The 26655-nt window shown below is 41.2% G+C and overlaps 1 protein-coding gene across 1 annotated transcript; it reads left to right on the plus strand.

Moving 5' to 3' along the window:
• The first annotated feature begins 735 nt into the window (after positions 1-735).
• LOC113018071 (protein translocase subunit SecA-like) lies at positions 736-26655 on the plus strand. Its single transcript, XM_026161137.1, has 4 exons — positions 736-892; positions 3932-5862; positions 5983-6741; positions 26569-26655. Exons 1-4 carry the CDS (start codon positions 736-738, stop codon positions 26653-26655), a joined length of 2934 nt encoding a protein of 977 aa, XP_026016922.1.

Consider the following 26655-nt stretch of genomic DNA (forward strand, 5'->3'; position numbering starts at 1 on the left):
TCTATAATCCAGTTTTGAGATCCCTTCCCAGACGCCTTAACGCCCACTCACATCCTGGGCCATCTGATCTCAGGAATTCGCATGATAAGGTGTGGCCAGGTTTCACAATGAACACACCCGAAACTCTGGCTGATTGGGTCCCACACCCAGTTTCACACCTTGGCTCAGGCGATCAGAGGATCATCAGGGGGTCCTTTTGTCCCTCTGTGGGGGGATACTCCCACTAGGTTTATATCTGCGACTCTCCACCATTTGACCTTAGAACTGAAGAAGCTTCTCGGATGAGAGGTGAAACGTCTTCAAGTAACTTAAAGAAGTCCAGACGCTTTTCTTTGCAAGCTCCTTTGACTACGATGACCTGGATGACTGAGAACCTTCACAGACCCATTGTAAAAAGTTACTGTAGTCATCGTGATTGAAAATGCTGAAACATTTTATGAGACAGAAATTCTTAACTTTTTAAATAGAGCAATGATGAACAGTGAGGTTCAGTTGTACTTTGACCTTTAACCTCTCTGATCTGTGTTGTTTCCTCTTTCAGAACAGAAAAACATCACAGCTGAGTCTGGACAGGACGTCATTCTGACATGTCGAGCTGCAAACAACAACAACATATTTGTGGAGTGGAGAAGAGTTGACCTGGATGAGTATGTCCTTTTGTACGGAGATGACGGGTCTGTACTTGAAGACCAGCATCCATCTTTTAAGAACCGGGTGGACCTGCAGGATAGACAGATGAAGGATGGAGACGTGTCTTTGATTCTGAAGAATGTGATGACTGCTGACAGTGGAACATATGAGTGTCGTGTCATCCAGAGAGGACACAGTCACAAGAAGACTGTCATTAAGAACAAGCCTATCTGTATCATGGACCTGAGTGTTGATCCTCCAGGTGAGTGAGTAGAGTTCAGTCTGTGTGCGATCAGAGGTGAAGCTGTTTGATAGTCTCTGATGAGATTTTGAAGAAAGTAGCTCACACCTTTTCTCACCTGCAGGTCAATCAAGAAGAAATGAAGAAGATGGATCTATTGGATGGAAAGTTGCTCTGTCAATTTTCTGTCTACTTCTTGTTGCTGCTGTTGCTGTTTTTATGTACAGAAAATGTTAACAACAACAGAGTCGGGATTCAGAGCAAGCTCCTGTTTAAAGAAATGATGTGACTAAAACTGAAACCTCTGATGAGCCTCTCATTGGATCTTTGTGAAGAGACAAGCTAGACGAACACTTGTTCACACCACTTATTATTTTTTAATGCTTTGTAATTAATAGTGAACTGCAGCTATAATAAGTTGAGTGATTAGTGCAATTATTTTGACTGTTACAAAACCACAAACATCATAAGCCCAGTTTCTACATGTCAGAAAATAAATCAGAGCAAAGTAGGAAGAGCTTGCTTCAAGCACATGCTCATTAACACTCCAGCACTTTGACACAGTTTTTATCACAGTCCTCTGCAGGCTGGGAGCAGCTATGAAGTGAAACTGGGAAACAACACTGCCACCATGAGGCCAAGCTGGAACCAGACAGCTCTCATCAAGCAAACTGTACTTAATGGAAGATCTTCAACATGTTTTTTTAAACATAGTATAAACATAGGCCGGCATAGTATACAGAAACATCTGTGCCGAATATGGCCTGGAAGTTCCAAGGTTAAAATGGGAGACGCCCCCAAGGGTGGTGGAGAATGACCGAGCTAAGATCCTGTGGGCCTTCCAGATACAGACGGACAAAATGGTGGTGGCTAACCAACCGGACATGGTGGTGGTAGACAAACATGAGAAGACGGCCGTAGTGATCAATGTAGCGGTTCCGAATGACAGCAACATCAGAAAGAAGGAACACGAGAAGCTGGAGAAATACCAAGGGTGAAGGTGACGGTGGTCCTCGTGGTAATCGGAGCACTAGGTGCAGTGACTCTCAAGCTAGGCGAGTGGCTCCAGCAGATCCCGGGAACAACATCGGAGATCTCTGTCCAGAAGAGCGCAGTCCTGGGAACAGCTAAGATACTGCGCAGGACCCTTAGGACCCTCAAGCTCCCAGGCCTCTGGTAGAGGACCCGAGCTTGAAGGATAAACCACCACCCGCTATATATATATAGCCAAGTCCTGATCGGGAGGTAACGTCAGATTCCGATCGAGTCTGAAACCACGTGATTGGGCAGATTTCCGATCACGTGATCGGATCTGGATATCCCTAGTCTCCAGTGGCCCTGCTAGCTCAGTCTCCTGTGTTCCCGCTAGCTCAGCCACCCATTCTGCCACCATTCTCGCAAAGTCATTCCATACAGGGAAAAAATTTCACATTAACCTTTGGTGTTTCTCATGAACTGGCTACCTTTGAGACTATAACTCCCCCCAGGGCCTCCCCAGAGGCTACGTCTCAGTCCTCAGCTGATTCTGGACCCCTGGAGGCTAAGAAGCCTATTGAGGATTGCACCGTGTGTGCCTTTGGAGCTCCTGTTTTGTTTCTTTAGACATGAGTTTCGAGTTTTGTCAGTTCTGTTCTCGCCACCATCGTGTTTTGTTGTATGTCATCCTCCTCAATAAAACTCACTCACATCAGCAGTGCCTGCATCTTGGGTCCTTTAATAATTCCCACACGGCTTGCCTTGCAAACAGTGACAGATACTTTGTTACCAAGAAACTGTATGACTGTCAGAGAAACGAAAGAAAAACTAGATTAAAACCAATGATGCCTATCAATTCTTTCCATGACAAAGAAGTTTGCCTAGACATGCCATGACTTCAGCCAAACAGGACACACCCACATTTTTTGCTTTTGACTTTCAAGTCCTGCCCTTCTGAGCAGTGAATCCAGTAAAGGGGAAGTGGAAAGTTTTAGGCTGACTTGACAACTGATTAAAATGATTATAAAACTATTAATCAAATTATTCCTTGTTGGAACAGTCACTGTTTTCCTCTTTAGAAGGACACTTTATAACTTCTTCAAAGAAAGTGTCTTAAATTACAATAAATGCAAATCATAAGGGTAGGCTTGGCAGGAAATTCCCTTGTGAGAGTGCCAGGGCAGGGTTTGTGAAAGAGAAACTAAAGACGCGAAATAAAAACACAGAACCAAAACAGAGACAGCAGATCCCCTGAGGCACCTTGACAAACATCATCTGCAATTTTTCTCATCATCTCAACAGGTATTAGATTTAAATAAAACTGCATTAAATATAAATAAAATAACGTATTTTCTGCTCCTTCCTTGTCATAAAGGGTCACCACAACATATTATCTGTACATGTTTGATTTTTTTACACTGACTTTGTGTGTGTGTGTTGGATCATGATTCTCAGTGTAATACAGTGGAGAGAATAGATGCAGGTTGCTTGGAAATTTGTAAACAATGTATTTTTATTTTCAAAGTAACAATCTCAACATATTTTACCTCTGTTTTGACCAGTGTCTTTTTCAAACACCTTTAAAAATGGATGCTGATAAAGAAATTCTCCTCCAGAAGCTGAAAGGACTGGTTACAAATATCAAATGGAGCCCAAAGGAGGTCGCTGACTTGTTTGATGCTCTTTTGAAGCGATTTGAGTCAACAACAAATAACAACTCCCATTTCCTCACATGGATGATAAAAATATTGCACTGCATAGAGATTTACTTTATTACTTCTGACTGGAAGGATGAAGATGGAAAAACACTTCTGGAACTACTCAGAGACAAAACTGTAACAGATGAAACCTTGAAGGAATATTTAGCAAATGACAGAGAGAAGACCTTGGAGGAAATCATTGATGAAATCCGCCAAGAAAAGTTGAACCAGGTTGATGTAAAGATTTTAGATGATGTCAGAGATATTGTATCAACAGTTCATCAAGACTGTGATATTAAAAATGACAGCTTAAAGAAGAGTGAACTGAAATCAATCTTAAAAAATCTGCTTTTGCCAATGAAAAAAAAATCAGCTGTTGTTTCAGGACCTAAACTCATGCTTAATTTTTGTAATGACAGCTCACCAAATAGTCATTTGAAAAACATCTTAAAGATTCTCTGTTTGGCAGTGAGTATAACAAAAACTAAAAATACGAGAAAGCCATTTCGGCCACGACTGACACAGATGGTGAGCTGGTGTCTGATGGCTCTTTCAGAAACAGGGCGATTGATTCAGGTTGGCACAGGAGAGGGGAAGTCTTGCATAGTGGCCATGTTTGCAGCTTTTCGAGCTCTGAGAGGAGAAAAAGTCGACATCATGTCAAGTTCATCAGTTCTTGCAGAGAGAGATTTTGAAGAATGGGAAGGATTTTATAAAGAGTTGAATATCACTGCTGATTATAACTGCAACAGGCCTGATGTAGAACTAAAAAAGTGCTATGAGTGTCAAGTTGTTTATGGCACTGCAGAAAACTTTGCTGGTGACTGGCTTCGGCACCACTTTCAGAGGTTGGACATATTAGGGCAGAGGAAATTCCAGTGTGCAGTAGTGGATGAAGTGGATTCCCTGATGCTAGACAAGGGTCATCATGTAGTCTATTTAAGCAGTAACATGCCTGCTTTACAGCATCTCAACCCACTCTTGGCATATATATGGGCCACTGCTAATCAGTACAAGAAAACTGGCACATATACAACAGTAGGACCAAAATATCCTTTTTATCAAGTGCTGGAAAACATGATGAGCAAAGATGGTGATGAGTCCATCATTCGTCACATAGCAGAGGACACAGGTATACTGTTAAAAGGATCAGTCAAGGACCTGAGAAAGAACCCCAGTCTCTTAAATGAAAGTGTTACTGCTAACGAGCTGGCTGAGTTCTTTAAAATGATGGAAAGCAAATTTCTATCTTCCCAGTTTGCTCTCCACCTCATAAACAGCAATGGTGAAATAGACAAACTCAACAAAGAGCTGCAGAGTGAAAATGTGGAAAGCAGAAGAGTGTCTCTGCTTTTACTTGATGGTGGCTTCTGTCAGTACATGTACTCTGATCACAATAGCGTGGTGAGAGCTGTAGAAGAGGAAGTAAAGAGATCAATTCATTTTACACCATGTGAACTGAACCAAGCTAAAAGCAGCTGCTACGTCCCAGGCTTCCTTTCAGAGCTGGTCAAATCTAAACTAAAGGTCTGGATTGAAAATGCATTTGAAGCTCAAGTCATGACAGAGGACCATGAATATGTGATGGAGAAACATGGAATCGTGCCTGTGGACTACAGCTGCACAGGGGTTGTTGAAAACTACATGAAGTGGTCAGATGGACTTCAACAGTTTATTGAAATGAAACACGAGTCAAAGATTAGTGACATGACAGCCATCACAAACTACATGTCTAATGTGGGATTGCTTCAAAAGTATAAAAACCAGTTTGGAAGTCAGATCTACGGGATGTCTGGAACTCTTGGTCAAGAAAAAGAGACTGAGACTTTGCAAAAGATTTATGACGGTATCAAAACCTGTCAGATACCTTCATTCAAACGTAGAAAGCTGTTTGAGGTTGAAGGTGTTGTTGTAGAAGATGAAAAAGAATGGATTAAAAAAATCTGTGATGTTGTCATTGTACAAATCAAACCTACATCATACAGGGATCCTAGAGCTGTACTCATCATCCTTGAGACCATCAAACGAGCAAAGATGATTCATCGCAGTCTAGGAGACAGAGTCCAGAACAAAAAACTTTATGTAAACAACAACATGGACAACAGTCTGGTTATTTCTAAGGAGCTTGAAGCAGGAAGAGTCATCATAGCAACAAACCTCGCTGGCCGTGGAACAGACCTTCAAGTTTCTGACACAGTAAAGGAAGCTGGAGGTTTGTTTGTTGTGCAGACCTTCCTGCCAAAGAATGCTCGTGTGGAGGCGCAGGCATTCGGCCGAACTGCCAGACAAGGATCTCCAGGATCTGCTCAGCTCATTGTCTGTTTGAGTCATCTGGCAGAGTTGCTCCAATTAATGGTTTTAAGAATGAAACTTCTTTCTTTATTCAGAAATCTAACAGATGTAACTCCGCTTAAACAACATCTGTTTGCAATGCAGTTAAGGTCATATCAGCAAAGGAACAGTAATAAAGCATCTGCAGAAATGTCTTCAACACTGAAGGATACTTTGACTAAAAAGTCACAGACGGAAATAAACATAGTTAAAGAGGTCAGAGACAGCACAGTGGCTAATGAACTATCAAGCTACTTGGAGTCTCAGGTCCCAGACATGAAGAAGAAGGAAGAGCTCTTCAATGATTATCTGGATGTACTGGATGATCTGTATACAAGCAGCAACAACAAGCCAGAAGCTTCAGATTTATCTGCTCTGAATGAGTTTTGGGGTATGTGGCTACTCACAAGCTTCAGTGCAAAAGACTCTACTGAAGAGTTGAAAAGTAGACTCAAAACAGACCTGGACACAGCGAGGCAGAAACTCAGACGGAGAGAATCACCATCATCAACCCTCTACCACTACATTAGCTTTGGTAATGACCTGCGTGAAAACAGGAAGTTTACAGAGAGCATCAACATGTACACTAAAGCCATTCAGAAGGATCATTGTTGGGGAGCTATTGCATATTACAACCGTGCTTTTACATCTTTGAAGCAGCAAAACAGGAGTCAGAGTCCAGACTGCATCAATCGAGCTCTAGAAGATTTGCAAAATGCACTCAAGTCTGTTCAGCTTCACTGTGACCAACTCGAAGTTACTCACAGGTTCTTAACACAGCACACCAACAAAGACAACGGTGATTCACTCACCAGGCATGACAAACACTTAATAGCCAGATACACAGTGTTGGTGTCATTCAAGGTAAACATTACAGAGGCCATAAAGAAAGTGGACAGAGCCAGAGATATAGGTGGAAATGTAAAAGTGGAGGAGAGTCTAGTCTACTTCATGGTTCCACTGGTGCATTTTTTGCCTTTTATTTTCCATTCAAGGCAATCAGTGTGTGTTATCCGCTCTAGAGATCCTCTGATGTGCCAACAACTCATCAGCCATCCTTCTTTTGATATTCTAAATGAACTTGAGTGTCTTAAGAGTCTGGGCCTGACTCATGTCTATACCTTAGACACACTGTTTTCTCTGGGAGGCTTTTTCTCAAAGATTGGTAGAAAAATAATGCAGACAAGTTAGCTCTTTTTTGGGGGGGTGGGGACATAAGCGAAGAAAGAGAATATTTGTCAAATTTTCAAGACTGGGACAAAAATAATGTTGGCCTACCCCTGAACCTCCTGATACATACAGCTATGGCATTAATTTCAAAATTCCATGTTTCCTTGTCCTCAAGTTAAATTCACGAGATTTTTAGAATATTTTACCTTAGCAATGTTTTTTGTGTGTGTGTTTTAATGCGTTTTAATGCAGAAGATGTGTACCATGCCTCTGCAATTCTGACATTTTATTATTACAATGTTTTAACGTGAAATGTGTTTCTGAGTTGATGAATAAGTTAACTGCAATAACACATTGTCAAAATTGAATCATTTGTGACTGGTGGATGACAGCCAAAGAACCATCACACACCTGTTACTATGGCCAGACTTGCAGTTTTATAGAAGATTTTTGGAAGTAGAAGTAAATGGTCTGTATTTGTATAGCGCTTTACTTGGTCCTAAGGACCCCAAAACACTTTACACTATACACAATCATCACATATCACAATCATCCACACATTCACACACTGGTGATGGCAAGCTACAGTGTAGCCACAGCCGCCCTGGGCGCACTGACAGAGGCGAGGCTGCCGGACACTGGCGCCATCGGGCCCTCTGACCACCACCAGTAGGCAAACATGGGCTTAGTGCAGGGGTCGGCAACCTGCGGCTCTTTAGTCCTTATAGTGCGGCTCTGCGTGGTTTGGGAAAATAAATTAGAAGTATTTAGCTGAAGTGTATTTTATTTATGTTAGTTCTTTTTTAACTTGTAGTTCTAAATTGGAAGATTATTGTGATATTGAAATATATAAATATAATTATATTCTATTATTTTTTCATCACTCAAAATAAGCGTCACACTCGTGGAAGCTGGTATACCTGCCGAAACGCTGTGCATTTATCGAGACTTTCTACCCCTGGTAGGCCAATTATGGATCTTGGATCCACATTATGTCAGCAGCTGTTCTCCACCGTGAACTATGTTAAAAACAAACACCGCTCACACCTCACAGATGACAGCTTACAGTCCTGCGTAAAGATGAAAGTGACTTCGTACAGCCCCTATTTGCAGACGCTGTGCGCAGAGGTTCGGGACCATAAGTCTTATTGTAAACATATCACGGCAGACCCGACGATGTTTTCATGAACACGCTTTTCAGCATCTCTTTATTGGCCACTTTTCACACACTGTTGCTGTACACACACAGCCGGCTGTAGCTTTTCAGCCCACACCCCGACACACACCAACACAACAGCGTAGATAGCGCAGACGCAAAGGCGGCGAGGCGTGATTGCGGGTGCCGCTCAGGTGCGTCCGCCTCCCCTGCAGCCCCGCCACACACATTAACCAGGTAAAATACATATTTAGGCAGAATTTTGCAAATATCTATTTTTCATCTTTTAGCATCTTTTAGTGCTTTTTTCCAATTATTTTTTAAAAGTGAGGCTCCAACAGCCCAAAGGCGATATAAGGGTGGCGGCTCACAACAGTTTTTGTTTGCTACATGGATCATTTTAGTTCAGCTGGGTGTCTTTCCTTTTGTTGTATTTCTTTAAGAGTTAAAAATGTGTTAATTACATAAATAAATTGTAATTTTCTCTGTAGCACTTCAAGGATTTCATAAGCAACACACCTTAGTTGTTCACACAAAGCATAAAGGTAAAAAATATATATATATATATACACAGTGTTATCTTCATTTTAGATGTCAGAAAGTATTTGCGGCTCCCATTGTTTTCGTATAAACCGGGTCCAAATGGCTCTTTGGATGTGAAAGGTTGCTGACCCCTGGGTTAGTATCTTGCCCAAGGACATTTGGCATGCAGCTAGGAGGCAGCCTGGGATCGAACCACCGACCTTCTGGTTAGTGGCTGACCTGCTCTGCTACCTGAGCTACAGCCACCCCATGAGCTCATTGTGAAACCTAACCCCACCATATCATTTGATTTCCTGAGGTCAGATGGCCCAGGATGTGAGTGGGTGTTGAACTTTGATCCCTCTTATCTGTGTTTGCACTTTGGGTATTACAGTTTCTTGTGTGTGTAAAAAGCAAATAAACATGTTATTGAATTCTTAAATTTAAAGGGATGCTTACTTTGATTACGTTGCATGAATGTTCAGGCATTAATACTGTTTTTGGAAAGCTGAACTAAAAGAATAAAAAGTAAATGTGAAAATGGTCACTTCATTGTGTCGTTTTCTTCTTCTTACATTTAGAGTCTCTTTGTTGACACGATCAAATAAACTGCTGCAGTCTGAGTAATTTTAAAAGAGAAAAGTATTTGGGTTGAAAGGGATTCTGCTAAAGTGAATGAAATGCTAATGAACTCCGAACTGAATGAAGACAGAAGTGGGTGGTACATCTCAAATATCTCAATCCGCCCGAAAGCATGAGTCATGATGGGTCACTGACAACCACGTGATGATGATTATCTCCCATTTGTCTTACAGATATATCTTAGCCTATATTTCATGTAGGTCTGGATCTTTAATGGATGTTTATGCCTGCATGTGTAGAGGATTGACGTATTTAGCAAAGAAAACACAAAGTGACCATATAAGAGGGTTAAATTATTGTCAGTGTGACTAAAATCTTACGTGCAAACTGACAGGTGTTTCTGACAATGTCAAAAATTGTATATATTTCAGGTAATATGTCTTTTATTTCTTCTATTTTTAACATTTGGGAAAACTTAATAGTGTTTGTGTCCCACACTTTGACTGGATCACTGGCAGCTGATCAAGGTCAGTTTTCAGTCACACACATATTTATTTTACAGCTCCAACATATTGACACTGTTCCTGCAGTCCTCTGTAGGTGGCTATGGTAACACTAAGACAACACTGCCACCTAGAGGTCAAACTGAAACATTTTTGTTTCTTCTTCTGCAAAGTTTGTAAGATTCAAAAGAAGATTAAAGAAGTAACGTTTGTTTTGAAAGATAAACAATGTTACTGAGGAAAAAAAGTAGGAAAAAAACAGCAGCTGGTGATAAACTGGACTCACTCAGACTGACACAAGGTCAAAAATATAAACAGAATTTTATAGTTTCTACTTTGTGGCCACTTTATTAGGTACAAGATGCTTGATACATGTTTGACGCCTTTTTTTGTCACCTGAAACTTTGGAAGCTGTGATGTAATTGAAGTTCCTGGGAAAATGTGCATGTAGAGCAGCAAAATGCCTGCATGTGTGGGTTTCCTCTTATAATCTAAAGATGTAAAATGTAAAGACAATAAGCTGGCCCAGGGGATCTCCAGGCCCCAAGGTTTTAGATGTGTCCTTGATTCAACACAGCTAATTTAAATGGCTAAATGACCTCCTCAACATGTCTTGTAGTTCTTCAGAGGCCTAATGAACTAATCGTTTGATTCAGGTGTGTTGACCCAGGGTGATATGTAAAACCAGCAGGACGTCGGCCCTTCAGGCCTGGAGTTGCCTACCTCTGGTGCAGTTGTTTGTCTCTCTGTGTCAGCCCTGTGAAGGTCCAGGATGTACCATGTCTCTCACTCTATAACAGGAACAAATCTGATACTTTGAATTAAATTTAAGAAGAAAAGTGTGTAATATCCAAACTAAAGCCAGCACATCTTCCATCTCACTAACATTAACATGTGGGAAACACAAAAAAGGAACAGGTCCAACTTCACGTGTTCACGGTAATAAAGCAGGTTTTGTTATTTGACATGATGTGATAACCACCATCACACTGATGGAGCAGGAACTCTGTGCAGCTCAGAACGGATGCTCAGTGGTCACCACCACAATGTCTTTGTAGGTCTCCCATCCGATTACAGATGTTTTCTTTTCAAGGCCCTCTCTGACCTCTGCGCCTTCTGTGTACCATATATAAGAGCTCCTAAGCTGTTTTATTATTTAGCTGGTTGTGGATTCCCCCATGATCATGAAAAATGTGTAGGCATGAGTCTCTGGGGCAACCTCTGCAAATGTGGTGGCAACACAGTTCTCATGACAGTGTCAAAGTAGCCCTTAACTTCTGTCACCACTGCCCCATGAAAGAAGATAAATCTTGACTGGAACAATCTCAGTTTGCAGCTTAGGGTCACTTCTCTGTCTCTGGGGCAACCTCTGCAAATGTTTTATTTTTTCTGCTTTAAATTTTTACAACTCACAACAATTATAATGGATTGGATTTATATAGTGCTTTTCAAGGCACCCAAAGCGCTTTACAATACCACTATTCATTCACTCTCACACACTGGTGGAGGCAGCTACAGTTGTAGCCACAGCTGCCCTGGGGCAGACTGACAGAAGCGAGGCTGCCATATCGCACCATCGGCCCCTCTGGCCAACACCAGTAGGTGGTAGGGTAAAGTGTCTTGCCCAAGGACACAGCGACCAGGACAGAGAGCGCAGGGATTGAACCGGCGACCTTCCGGTTACAGATGCGATTCCTCACCCCCTGAGCCACGGTCGCCCCAATGAAACTAATAACTGCTGCACACTGACACGTTCATGTAATTTCCTGGGTTATCTGACAGTTATTGAATCCTTTAAAATGGAAAATAACAAAGTGGTACAAATAAATAATAATCTGAAACTTATATACAAAGAAACTGATGTTTTACACATTAGTTAGTCTCATGGACAATAGGGGAAAATAATTTTTACAGTAAATTTACTCGTCAGGCAGCAGGATGCCATCTCAAATACCACGATGATGATTATCTCCCATTTGTCTTACAGATATATCTTAGCCCATATTTCATGTAGACCTGTTTCTGCCTGCATGTGTAGAGGATTGAAGTATTTAGCAAAGAAAACACAAAGTGGCCATTTAAGCCCTAAGACAGATGGGACAGGCTCCAACCCCCTGCGACCCTGAAAAGGATAAACAAATGGATGGATGGAAAACTTAAGTGTGAAATCCATTGGTCTTCCTTGGTCTCTTGTGTTCTGGGGGCCTCTGGATGTCTGGAGTTTTGATCTCCTCCATACCTGCTTCATACCCTGGTGGACGGGGCTGTGGCCCCCCACACTCCCTAGCAGATCATTACATGGAGAAACCTTTGGAATGCAAGCATGCTGATCCACACAGGTATGCACACAGGTGTACACATGGGTATTCACAGACGCGGACTACAGCTTTCTTGGCTGCTGCCTCAAAGAGCATTGTGCGCTGTCTATCTTGCGTGCTGCACAATATCGTTTATTATTTAGTATCTACTGATATCTACTACTAGCTAGTTTATTGTGATGGTGCTGTTTTTTTTATTATGTTGCTCTTTGCTGTTTGCTTTCTCTTCTGTTTTTTTTCTCCATACAGGTGACCCAGGTGCTTTGTTTGGTTTTTTTTGGGGTTTTTTTCTCTCTTCCCCCCTTCTCACCCTCTCTTCTCCCCTTTGGTTTTCTTTCTCTCCCTCTCTTTCTTTCATTCTTTCCCCCTGTCCTATCCCCCAGTCATGTCTGTCCTGTTTGTAGCAACTGAAAATAAAATAAATTCATAATTATAATAAAGGTCAATCAAATGGACCAATATGGCAAGGCCATGATGATCCACTTGGTAAAATAAATCCGCTTGGCATCTTTCTTGGCCTTAAGACAACAATTCTGATGCCTAAAGATCCAAACGGGACAAAAAAGAAAAAAAAAAGAAAAAAGTGTGAAATCCAAATGAAACATATTTTAATAGTGTTTTTGTCGCACACTGTGACTGGATCACTGATGACTGATCTAGGTCACACCTCTGTAGGTGGCTATGGTAACACTAATACAACACTGCCACCTAGAGGTCAAACTAAAACATTTGTTTCTTCTGCAAAGTTTCTAAGATTTAAAAGAAGATTAAAAATGCAACGTTTGTTTTGTAAGATGAACAATGTTACTGAGGAAAAAAGTGGGAAAAAACAGCAGCTGGTGATAAACTGGACTCACTCAGACTGACACAAGGTCAAAATCATAAACAGAACATTATAGTTTCTACTTTATGGCCACTTTATTAGGTACAAAATGTTTGTTACATGTGTTACGCCTCTTTTGTCACCTGAAACGTTGCAGGCTGTGATGTAATTTAAGTCCGTGGAAAAATGTGCATGAAGAGCAGCAGAGGCATGCCTGCGTGGGTTTCCTCTTATAATCCGAAGATGTAAAATGTAAATTTTAAGCTGGCCCAGGGGATCTCCAGGCCCCAAGGATGTCGTGCAGGTTTTAGAAGTGTTATGGTAAATGGCCTGTATTTATATAGCGCTTTACTAGTCCCTAAGGACCCCAAAGCGCTTTACACAACCAGTCATCCACCCATTCACACACACATTCACACACTGGTGATGGCAAGCTACATTGCGTTCTTGATCCAGCACAGCTAATTCAAATGGCTGAATTATCTCCTCAACGGCTGTATCCCAATTCAGGGTCTGCAGCCTCAAAGGCCGCATTTTAAGGCCAATTACATCACAGCAACGTGACGAAGTGTCCCAATTCAAAGGCTGCTCGAAATGCGGCCCTCAAATGCGTCCTTCATTCCCCTGAATTTTAAGGATGTGGAGGTGTAGACTTCGTGGCCCAACATATCCCAGGCTGCCTCCTGGCTGCATGCCGAATATCCTTGGGCAAGATACTAACCCCATGTTTGCCTACTGGTGGTGGTGGGAGGGCCCGGTGGCGCCAGTGTCCGGCAGCCTCGCCTCTGTCAGTGCGCCCCAGGGCAGCTGTGGCTACAATGTAGCTTGCCATCACCAGTGTGTGAATGTGTGTGTGAATGGGTGGATGACTGAACGTGTAAAGCGCTTTGGGGTCCTTAGGGACTGAGTAAAGCACTATACAAATACAGGCCATATCCCAGACTTCATAGCGCGGTGGTGGGTGTGGATAATTTTGCCGAAAAAAAAACCGGTGGAAGCGGAGCTGCCAAAGAGTGAACTTTCAAAAGTAAGTACTGAATATTATGTCACTTATTTATGTGCGAATGTTTAATAATGAAGAACATTAAAACATTACTGTTGGCCACATGTTGGCAAAATTATGGGACATTAGTGATGTTTGTACTTTAAGTGTCAGCTTGGTTTTAAAGCCTTTATTTTAAAATATACGCTGTTCAATAGCTGACCTTAATCTTACAGAGAACGTGATAATTTTGTGGATAATTAAAGTCAGTCATATATCTACAAACACAACAAGCTGAAAGTCAGTGATGCTGCTCGGTTTGCAGTCCTGAATATCACGGCACAAGCAGGATTCACTGCACTGTTAATGTTAGCTATGTTATATTGCTGCCTCTGTTCGGTGGTGTCGAGCCAAACGGACTTTAACGTGTGTTTGAACGAGCTGACGGTTCACTCGTTAAGCCGAAAGAAAGATGCTTTAATCACAGGAGTCACACATGTGTCCACTGTACCATCTGGGAACTCTTCTTGTTTAGCACTCGTAATAACACAAACACTAAATCCTCCTGTTTGTAGCAGTGTATACACCCGAGACTGTCACCTGTCTGTCCTGCACTCTCTCTCTTTTTCTTTCTCTCTGATTGTGGAATAAAAGTATGAACATGTGTTTATAAGTTACACTTGTGTTTGAATCCTGCAGCTTATCACACATTTGATTTCCATGTGTGACAACTGCAAGTGTCCAGAGTGAGGACATACTGAGGGACCCACTGCTGCACATCATCTGTGAGGCTTTGCACCCCTGATAATTAGTAATGGTAAATTTGATTCTTTTTACTGAATCGAGTTTTAATGAGTCACTCACCAAAGTGAATCGGGTTTTTTGAGTCATTTGATTCACTGAGTCAGTTGACCAGAGAGTGCAAAAAATGTACATTTTCACTCAAACTTAATTTGTTTCTCTTTTCATGTAAATCCCACTGCTAAGATGAATGATTCTAAAAAAACAACTATTTTATAGAGCAAAAAAGTGCAAAAACATTTCTAAAATTAAGCAATTTTCTATCAAAATTACTTAATAAACATTTATTTTGTTTATTTGTATTTTATTAGTATTTTCCTTAAATGTGTCAAATATATATTTTCTCATCTAAATGTCCACTGAGCTGTGAGCGGGGGTTGAGTGAGTGATTCGTTTGCTCTATGATTCAGCACAGGAAGGGAGGGGGTGAGTAGCTCAAATGCGCTGTTAGCATGTTAGCAGAGCGATGCTACTGTGAACCACCAGGAGAAGCAGTGTGTGAGGAAGAGGAGGAGGAAGAGCCAGCAGCAGCCGACAGATGGAGAGAATAGACAGACTGTTCCCTGTTTGTGAAGGACTGCTAGAAAAGTTTAAAATAACTAATCGTCTGTCCTGAATCAGTCTTATTAGGTAATGTTCAAATAATTTTATCATTCCAGTGTTTTCAGTGTGGGAGAAAGTACTCAGGGCCTTCAAGTTTTCAAAAATCCCCGTGTAGGCGTGGACGTAGCATAAAAGAGTTAGTTGTTTATTTTATTACTACCTGTAATTTATTGCAGATTACTTGTATTTGCTTAATTGTTTACTAAATGTTTGAGGTGTGAAATAAACCGCAATGGAGCAAAATATGGGTGTGTGTTTTTGGAGGATGTGTGCATGCGCGCGTGCATGCGGGGGGGCGAACATTTTTCTTGTAAAGCAAAGGGGGGCCCAGCAACAAAAAAAGTTTGGGAACCACTGCTGTATACTATGCCGGCCACTTGGTTATGGCGTTCCATGTATGCCTTGCCTGCTAGCATCTTGCACCCTGCTGTTATGTGCTGGATTGTCTCTGGGGCATCTTTACACAGCCTGCACCTGGGGTCTTGCCTGGTGTGATAGACCCCAGCCTCTATGGATCTTGTCCTCAGAGCTTGCTCCTGTGCTGCCATGATTAGTGCTTCCGTGCTGTCTTTCAGTCCAGCTTTGTCCAGCCACTGGTAGGATTTCTGGATATCAGCCACCTCCTCTATCTGCCGGTGGTACATACCGTGCAGGGGCCTGTCCTTCCATGATGGTTCCCCGCCTTCCTCCACTTTCTTGAGTTTCTGCTGCCTGAGGTATTCACTGAGTACTCGGTCAGTTGGGGCCATCTTCGTAATGTATTCGTGGATGTTCGTTGTCTCATCCTGGACTGTGGTGCTGACACTCACCAGTCCCCGGCCCCCTTCCTTCTGCTTAGCGTACAGCCTCAGGGTGCTGGACTTGGGGTGAAACCCTCCATGCATGGTAAGGAGCTTTCTTGTCTTTATGTCAGTGGCTTCTATCTCCTCCTTTGGCCAGCCTATTACCCCAGCAGGGTACCTGATCACGGGCAGGGCGTAGGTGTTGATGGCCCGGATCTTGTTCTTACCATTCAGCTGACTCCTCAGGACTTGCCTGACCCTCTGCAGGTACTTGGTGGTTGCAGCTTTCCTAGCGGCCTCTTCATGGTTCCCATTCGCCTGCGGGATCCCCAGGTACTTGTACCTGTCCTCTATGTCTGCAATGTTGCCTTCTGGTAGTTTGATCCCCTCTGTTCTGGCTACATCATATATCTATATATATCTATATCTATATCTATATCTATATATAGATATATATATATGATGTGAATCAATGAACCCTTTAAAGACCAGAGTTGCAAAGTGGTAAATGTGCAAATGAAATTTTACACACAACTACAAAACCAGCATCACAACTCGGTCCAGTGAGCCGAGGCTGAAGGAAAATCAACAAAATCCTGAGAATGGAGATGCAGATGGAGCTGCATTATTACAAACTATTCCACCATATGAACGTGAGATCTGTGTGGAACAGCTGGCCAGTAAAACGTGTCAAAAATTATTTTTCACCATCAGATCCTGAGTCGTCTATGTGCTAATGAAGATGATATTATTATGTTCTGTGAAGGCTGTTCGAGGCAACAGGTAGGCCTACAGGACAAAGTCAACGTTACGATTCACACTAGAGTTTTAGCTACTGATCATTTTATTTATCATTAATTCTATTCACCTTCAGCTTTAGCTTTCAGGCCCATCCACCAAGCTGCTGCTGACTTCCCCTATATGCACTGAGCATTTATTTTCCACTCACCATTTTCACTTTTTCATTCTGCAGATGTTTACATATCTCAACTATGCTAGATAGTCTCTATTTTCTCTTCCACTGTTTGTGTTTGTTTCTTTACACCACCTCAAATATTCGTGCAAGATTGCTTCTCCTCCCCGAGTCTGGTTCCGCCATAGATTTATGAAGGGAGTTTGTCCTCCCCACTGCTTGCAGGTGCTTGTATATAAATAAACTTTCAATGTGGGATTTTTTTTTTTATTCATGGTCATAACAACAATAACCAGTCACATCAAGAAAGTTTAGTTTGGACTTCATGACTTTTGTTCTGCACAACAGCAAAGCTGTATTCCAGTATTTACATAATCAAGTATTTATATTTCCATTTCATGGATCAGGAAGATGTGCAGAAGTTGTGATATCTCAGTTGCTTTCTCTTTCTCCTCTCTTGCTTAGCAGAAGTGCTTTAAATCACAAGATTTACTCACGCCCTCCTTCCCTCTCATGTTCTCAGGGCTGTTCGCAAAATACTTCTTTGTTTGGTTCAGACTGCAGACAGTTTTCTCTCCAGAGATAAATTCTCTTAAAGTCAGGTTTTTGGGTCTGATTTTCAGAGATGGGCAGTAACACGTTACAAGTGTGCTGCTACTGTGCTGCGTTACTGCGTTACTAAAACTGTGATTTTTTTTTGCGAGAGTGTCTCATGACAATGACGTAAGCGTTTGTGGCAACAGCTGGATAACATATCGAGTCCGGGAGAGAGTATGAGCGTGCAGCTTCTAAAGCGTGGAAGTACTGACCTTACTTTGAGTTTGATTCCGTAAAACGTGACAAAAACATTAGGGTCCGTGGTTCACTGCATGGGAAGAAAACTTCTTTTTACAGCAAAAAAAACACCTTAACTTCCGAGCAAACACCGAGTGCGCTGCTAAGGAATGGGAAATTCACAGACAAACTCGCGAATTCTTCCACTGACATGCGGCACACCTGCACCAGGGCAAACATCCGCCTGCTATACAGGTGAAAATAGAGCAACAGGACCGCTGAGTCTTTGATTTTATTTATTTTATTTATTTTCTGCTGTGTTACACTTGCATTTATTTGAAAGACTGAGTGTAAACACCAAACAATATTACATTTTTTGTGCTGGAATGTGCAGAAAATAGGTTTAAATGTTAAAAAAATTTCTTCCAGTCAGAGAATGTTGCATATAATTTAATTTTTGCTTGATGCATAAAGTTAAAAGATTAAAACTAATAAAACAAGTTTTAAAAAGAGACTTTTCCATTTGATTACATTTTGTATGATGGATTATGCAGAAAAATTATGCTTTATCACCTATTCAGGTTGTAAATCGTGTTTTTAAAAAGTAACTAAGTAATTAATTACTTTTGAAAAGAAGTAATCAGTTAAGTAACGGAATTACTTTTGGGGGAAGTAATCAGTAAATACCGGTAGTTACTAATCAGTAATTAGTTACTGATTACTGACCAACACTGGTGATTTTCCAATCTGCAGGTGAGTGAAGAAGATTTTCAGCTCAGGCTACAAATCAGCAATCTGCTCTGTTAGTATTTAGTAAAAGTTAACTGCAAAAATTCATTGTGTGAATAAGAAGGGAAATTAAATGCATTTGACTCTAAATCACCGTTTAGGCCTGTCCATGTCAGGCAGCAGAGAAATACTGAGTCGCCATGATGGCTTTGTGGTTGGAAGCTGTGCAGCAGATTGCAGCACTTCCTGCACTCTGGATACAAAACAGAACCAGCTTCCTCGGTCATGTCTCTTCAGTGTTTCCCACAATCCTTTCTCAGAGATGTTTCAGAGTTGAGGCTAAATGACTCTGAAGTCTTCAAGACATCAACAAAATTCATCAGCTATATTTTTTATAATCAGTCTCGTGTATACTATCGTGCTGGAAGTGAAACAGCAATAGTAAGAGGGAATTCATGACAATGTTTATGTGAAGCGTAGTTTGGATCTTCTTTTGCTGCTGGTTCAGTCAATTTTGTTTGGAGAGAGATAAAACCTGCAGCTTCAGAATCAGCACAAAAAGGACATAAACACAAAGCGCGGACCCACCGAAACATCAGAATCACTGAGGTGTCGGCTTTCAGCCGCGACCGTGTCCGTGTCCATGCAGTCGGGTGTAAAAGGCAACATCTCACTGATTCTGATCCGTCGGCGGATCAGAAGTTTGTGCAAGTGTGAACTGGGCTATCTACTCGACAGGCTTTGTCAATGCACACATTTTGCAATCTGTGAGAAGCTGGTGACAATATCAGTTTGTTAATTCAACATAACATTATAACAGGTAAAACACAGACAGTCTCCATAGAGTGAAAGTGCTAATTACAATGTTGTCTTTTTCATTGCAGTTTTCCCTTTCATCCCTCCCTTCTTGCCCTTTCCCTGCTCAGTATGCTCAGTGTTGGGTATTTGTCTTCCCTTTCAGAAAATAATTCTGATTGCTACACTGCTGGACAGAACAGGATAAAAAAATAAAAATTGAAAAATCAAAATAATTAGCTAAGACAGCTAGGTCAAGAGATGGCTTTTTGAGTAACGTGCCAGCTTGAAGCCTTTTCTGAGATAGGCTTATCATTTGTAAGATTGAATCATTAATTAATGGCAGGACTTCTTTGAGCAGTTTGTAGGAATGGGGTCTAAAAGACACGTTGATGATTTGGAGGAAGTATTTTTCCTAGAAATTATCACATTATTTGCACAAAAGCAAGTATACAATATATGCCTTGCAGAAAAGGAAGGATTTGTTTGCACATCTGTGTGCATTTTTGGGATGTGCACCAGCAGCTATCAAGCCTGTGACAAGAGCGTACAGGTTTCCAGGAGGAAGAAACAGGCCTCAGGGCAAGATTGTTGTATTGATGAAAGCTCTCAATTATGACATCGTAAACAAAGCACACACACACACACAATGCTGGCAATGGTGTATTGAGTGCACGGTGGCTCCATTAGTGATGCGTCGGTCGCGAACGAAACAGCTCTTAAAGCCGCCTCTTTGAAGTGAACGACGCAAGCCGGCTCCTTATCGCGAGCCGTGGGTTTTTTTTTTATTTCTCTCACCCTCTCTCTCGCACTTTTTTTCCACTTCACTCCACACACGAGCCTTGTGCTTTATGCTGGGCAGAGGGGGGAGGGGCGGTGGTTACACTTGCAGTAGCACAGGAACAGAGCCAGAGGGAGTGAGAGAGAAAGGGAGCCAGGGACAACAACGTCACATTAGAAAGGTATAGTAATCCACAACTATTTTCAGTTGCAGATGATAAAGGATTCAGAAAGTTTATTCGTGCAGGTCCATATGACAGAGAATATGCATTTTTTTTTTGTTTTCATATTTTAATTTGTATTTAATTGGGTTGTGGTTTGCAGTGTTTTGTGTTGTTTCACTTTAAATTTGTTTAAAATTAAAAAGCTGAAAATATAAATGGTTAAATGTGAATAGTTGTCTTTTGTATTGTATGATTTATTTGTTACATTTTATGTGGAGTGAATAAATAAAAGCATATTTAAAGTATATTTACGGCACGTACAAACCCCGAAGCACGTACAAAACACAACAGAAGTGCTCCAGGATGCTAGGAGCAGTGTTTAACTTTTTTGTTACCTAGTGGCTACACAAGCCAGGAAGTACCAACAACCGGATTTGGTGTGTGGTCGTTAACGCTAGAAATGTCTTTTGGAATTTGTACGTGCTTTGTCTCTGGGGGCCACCGTATATATTTATATATATACATATATAAATAAAACATTAGTTATTCCTTTTGTGCATAATTTTACATTGTTGTTAATAATAAATTAATTAAGCCAGTTGGGAGAGGAAAGTGAGCCAAGCCGAAAGAGCTGGTTCTCGAATCCCATCAATAGGCTCTATGGCCTCTCTGCAGTGCTCTCTTTGTACTTTGATGGGAAGCTGGGACAGTCTTTGAATTTTGACAGCAATATGACGGGAGATGAGTGGGGGTTGGTGGATCCTGCCAACTTCTTTTTTTCTTATCCCTTCTTTTTTTGATCAGCCTCTTTCCATTGTGTTTGGGCACCTGCCTCAATGCCCTGGTTGTGCGAGCTGGTGTTCTTCCTGGGCTCTCGGTCTGTTAGTTGTCCTCGGCTCCTGTGGTGCTGTGGCTGTTTGTGCTGCCAGGGTGGGTCTGAGATGAACTTTTTGGCCTCTGTGGAATTGGTTTTACGTGCTGTTGTGCAATGTGGCTTCTTGATTTTAATCTTCACTGTGGGTCTCGACTGTTTTGGGTCTTTGGGTTAGGATGGCCTTATGTCACCACCAAAGGTGTTCAGGTGTAACCACAGTACTGTAGAAATATTTCATGGGCAGGCTGGAATATGTCAAGTCAATGAAGTTAGACTTCAGTATGTCAAACACAGCAGTAATAAGATCATTCCCATTCAATTCAGCGCGGCAGCAAAGTGACACTTTGACCACATCTCTGGCTTTGCCAGTCAGTCTAGACAGTAATATGGTAAACATTTCTTCATCTGTGTCACAGCTGATTCTATGCAGATAACATCTCATCATGTCCTCCCATTCACTGATGGGGAATAGATCCGTGTGGTCACCCTTGAAGTATGGTCGAGCTTTGGTGTTTGACTGAACAACAACCTTCAGCTGGGACTGGTCATTGCAGCTGGAGGGCATATACTGGGGAGACTGTGGCTGGGTGGGGGCTGGCTGGTGCATGGAGTTAAGGGAGGACGTGATATTTTCCCCAATTTCCTTTGCTAAGTCAGTAATCAAGCTGCTCAACATGTCACTAGTGACAGCCTGGGTGTGTGTTTGGCGTTCACAAGCAGCTGGTGTGGAGCTAGCTGCTGGCATTAATGGTGAGTGCATTACTGACTGGTCTACAGTGTGGGCACCAATACCCGGGACTACTGGCCTACCCCTCCCAAAAAACTTTGGAGCAATCTGATGATCCCTCCCAAACCAAAGGTCACATTACTCCCCGCAGAGAACAGATCAGGCATAGCGCTATCCGCAGTTTCCTCACCTAACATGTTCACTCAAGTGAGATGTCACTGTTTAACAGCCAAAAAAAAAAAAACCCACACAATTATGCAAAACTTCACAAAACAATGAAATGTGGGGTAAAAAAAACATCAAAGTAATCAAAACACCATAGAAAAAAATGTTGTTGTCTCCTCACAGGCTGTAAAAGCAAATATTAATAGAAAAATATACATTACAATCCGTGCCTGTATAATTTGAGACAACAATATGAAACAGAGACAGAAATGATCACCTACGTATTTGTCCTTTAAGTTCACACGTGACAGAGATGCCTGCAGGCCAAATTGAAGGGCATCACACACACACCACACGCCCTACACAGAATCCTGTGAGTCAAAGCGCAGGGCACAGGACCCTGGCAAACAGCTCCAGAGAGTGACGGGTCAGCAGCACCACGTGTAACCGGTGTATTCCTGCGTTGTGTCTGACTGACGATAAAAGTTAAAAGAAAGAAAGACCTCCAAGTAAATAGCTTGCCCACTCCAGCTCCTATGACCAAAGAAAGAAATACAAAGAATGGGGAAGAGGGTTAGCTCTAGGGGTGGGTTTTTATAATCGATTTATTATTAAAATCGATTCTGGCTTGGATAACGTGAAATCGATTCATTAAAATCCTGAATCGATTTTTTAATATAAATTTATTTTGCCCAAAACGCCAGAATCTCAGGTGAAACCTCAAAATTTCAACAACCACCAAACAGCTAAGACAGTAAATGAGAGCAGGTACACGGATTCTGCACAAAGACGTAAACACAAAGCGCGGACCCGCGGTTCAGAATCAGTGAGATGTCGCCTTTCTCACCTGACGGCACGGACACGCTCGGGGCTGAAAGCCGACAGCTCGCTGATTCTGATGTTTCGGCGGGTTCGCACTTTGTGTTTACTCCCTTTTTGCGCTGATTCTAAAGCTGTTAGATTTATCTCTCTCCAAACAATATTGACTGAACCAGCAGCAAAAGAAGATCCAAACTAAGCTTCACATAAAAATTGTCATGAATTCCCTCTGACTTTTACTGTTTTACTTCTACCACAATAAAATCACACTTCATGCACAGCTTTCTCTCTCTCTCTCTCTCTCTGTACTTCAAGATCAGTTTCCCGTCTAAAAATCTGTTTTCTGCATTATTCGCTTGCTTGTTACGCACAAGTCTACCGTTGTTTACAGCGCTGTCGGCCGCTGTTTTTTTTTCCTTTTACTGACTTCCGAAAAGAAAACCTAATTTCTGCCGTTCAAACGTTCCCCAGTTCATCAGTTCAATACTGAACAAATTTAAACTTTTTAAAATTATGCAAAATGCTCAGCTGGGTCTCTAATAAAACCGCTGTAACTTCAGAGGTAATGTTCATATGTTGATTAATGGTTTTCTTTTGTTTTTGATCTACCGCAGAATATTTTTATAAAATCCCAGGCCAGGAAAATCACCTTCATGTTTTTCTGTGTTTTACCCTCAGCTACTTTGACACAAAGGCATCTGATGTGACGCTCACACCTTTGATAAAGTCTTGCGTGTGTCAGCTTCCTTTTTATAGATACAAAAATATGTAATTTTACTGATCTGAATTATAATATTTCTGACTGTCAAAATTTCCCATATTCAAATCGAATTGAATCGAATTGTGGATCGAATCGATTCGGGACCTTGTGAATGGGAATCGAATCGATTCTAGAAATCAGTGACGATACCCAGCCCTAGTTAGCTCAACCCACCACAACCTCCAAGCTAGCAAGAATTATCTATTCATGCTAGCGTTCACGTTCCCTAGAACACATATGTGGCACACATATACTATACATTTATAGCGTCTAACAAAAAACAGGCATAATGGTGACAATAATTGAACTAAAATCACAATAGAAACCATCAGGGTGGCTCAATATGAATTATATGTGTGTTTTACAGTGTTGCAAAGAAATGACACCCACCTCTCCCGCAGGGGAATTGTAGAAAAGGGGAGAGACAAAAGGGGTACACTGTATTTATAGGGTTGCACCAAAGAAGAAGAACAATAAGGAGGGGTTCTAACTGATAATGAATATAACTACAGGCTTGAAGGTCCTAACAGTCAGGTATAAAGAACACATTTTGTGTAATTGTAACAATATGTAATATATGACTGGGTTACACAGGCAGGTAATTCTCACGACTGTGTTGGGAGTGGGTGTGTCCACACTGCCTGACACATAACACTGCCAGTTGTTGTTCCCCTTTTCCTCTCTGTCTTTGCATAGATTGTTGTTTATTTTGTTTTTGTTTTGTTTTTGTTTTGTTTTGTTTTTTAATGTCATGGTATTTTTCCTTTCTCAGATTGTAGATGGTTGTTGCCAGTCTTTGGTAATGTTGGAGAGGAACATAGATACTTGCAAGAGAAAAAAACAAAGAAGGGAAACTTGGGACCAATGATGAATCAAACTAAACAAAGTGACAGGTACTTTTCTTTCCCCCAGAGGACAAAAGGAAAAAAAACGGGCAGATTACAATCAGGAGCACCACAAAGATCACTGTGTGTGTTTTTTGTGTCTCCGATGGATCAGTACAGATTTCCTCTGTTAAATATGCAGGATTTTTTCACCTGCAACCACCCACCCACTCCGGGCAATGTTCATTTGCAAAGCCGGTCCTTTCGGGAATATACACTGTCTGCATGTTGTCCATTAAAACACAACGCATAGTGTAAACACGCCAATAAGAGACAATAAGATTTTTCAACCACACTTGAAACTTGGGCAGAACTGAAGTTTGGTTCAGAGTGGAAATTTTCTGGGAATTATTCCAGCATTCAGTCTGATATTGGTGGAATTAAATGTAATGTATAAATGAATGCTGCCACATTTTTGCCACTTCCATGGATTTTCCTGTTTCTCCTGGTCCTCTGTTCAGCTGTTTCTCAGGGTGACATCTGAATTGATTACATTCTGTTTGATGTTAAAGTGTTTTGTTTTTAATCTGGTTAATGTTTGATTATTTCAGTTGAAGTGTGTCAAATTTTCATCAGCAGATTTCCAATTGGTGTCAACTGATGTCTGTTTTCTTACCCCTCACAATTTAATGACAAACATGTTTTAGTCACACAAGAAGGATAAAATAAACATAAAAATGTACGTTTAAGTGTTCCTTATAAAAGTGGCATTGTGCCGGTGTGTTTCAACTATAATTTATGTTTTAAAATAAGAAAGAATAAAAAGAAAGAAAAACTATATGCATATATATTGTAGCATATTTTAATCATCTAAACACATGGCAATAAGTCAGGAAATTATACAAACAAATGGGTCATTTAACAGGGAATATGAGATCTTGCAGTTGGCCTATTTTAAATTCTTATCCCACTTTAGTCACTTTAAAAACTCTTCATCTGTAGTGAGCCCACCCAAAGTCCTGCATCTTTTCCCTGTTGTCTAGGCTGCAAGTCCACTTTTTACCTAAAGTGTCCTTAATTGTGTTTCAGATTAACCTGCTTTTACATCAAATGGGTGACTTATTCACATTTGTTTGTCTTGCAATATTTAATCTGCTATTTCCAGTTCATGTGAATGCATAGGTGTTGACATTATCTTCAGATAACAATGCAAATTATAATTACAAATGTTTTAATGAAGTTATAATAAATATGTTTCTGTGACATAAATCACAAGCGACTATCTTTCTTCTGATTCCACCGAGCAGCTCAACCAGAGTTTACCTGCATTTTGCTGATTTAGGAAACACATCCACATTATCTGGTGAATATTTCAGCAGGCGAAATTAACACTGATGGGATTTCTGTCTTTTGAAATGTTTGAGCATTTTTAATCCAGATCATTACAGTGTCTTTGATTCATGTTTATGATGCAAAATTCCAGTTTCTTGTGATAAGTGATAAGTTGTAATGACAAAGTATCCTTAACTTCTGCAGGAAACTTTAATGATGACATTTTTAAGGGTGTGTGTGTCATGTTACTGCTGGACTCGAAGGAGGTGGTCCCACATCAGGCTGTAACTACTGATCGTTTTCATTTAACGACTGATTTTTCATTGATTGTTTGGTTCATAAAAATTTGAAATGATATCTACTCACTGCTTAAACTGTCTAATAGTCCTCTAAATTATTATAAATGACTGAAAGGTAAGACAAAAAAAAACAACTGTTGCTCACCCTAATCGGCTGCTGTAGAAGTGACCAGTTGTATGTTTGACCTTTAACCTCTCTGCTCTGTGTCGTTTCCTCTTTCAGACCAGAAAAACATCACAGCTGAGTCTGGACATGACGTCACTCTGCCATGTCGAGCTCCAAACAACAACATCATAGTTGTGGAGTGGAGAAGAGCTGACTTGGATGAGTATGTCCTTTTGTACAGAGATGTGGGGTCTGTACTTGAAGAGCAGCATCCATCTTTTATGAACCGGGTGGATCTGCTGGACAGATGAAGGATGGAGACGTGTCTTTGATTCTGAAGGATGTGACGATTAATGACGCTGGAACATACGAGTGTCATGTCGTCCAGAGAGGACCCAGCCCCAAGAAGACCGTCATTAAGAACAACCCCATCAGCATCATCTACCTTCATGTTGTTGATCCTCCAGGTGAGTGA

This window comes from Astatotilapia calliptera, unplaced genomic scaffold (genome assembly GCF_900246225.1).
Source record: "Astatotilapia calliptera unplaced genomic scaffold, fAstCal1.2 U_scaffold_4, whole genome shotgun sequence".
NCBI lineage: Eukaryota > Metazoa > Chordata > Actinopteri > Cichliformes > Cichlidae > Astatotilapia > Astatotilapia calliptera.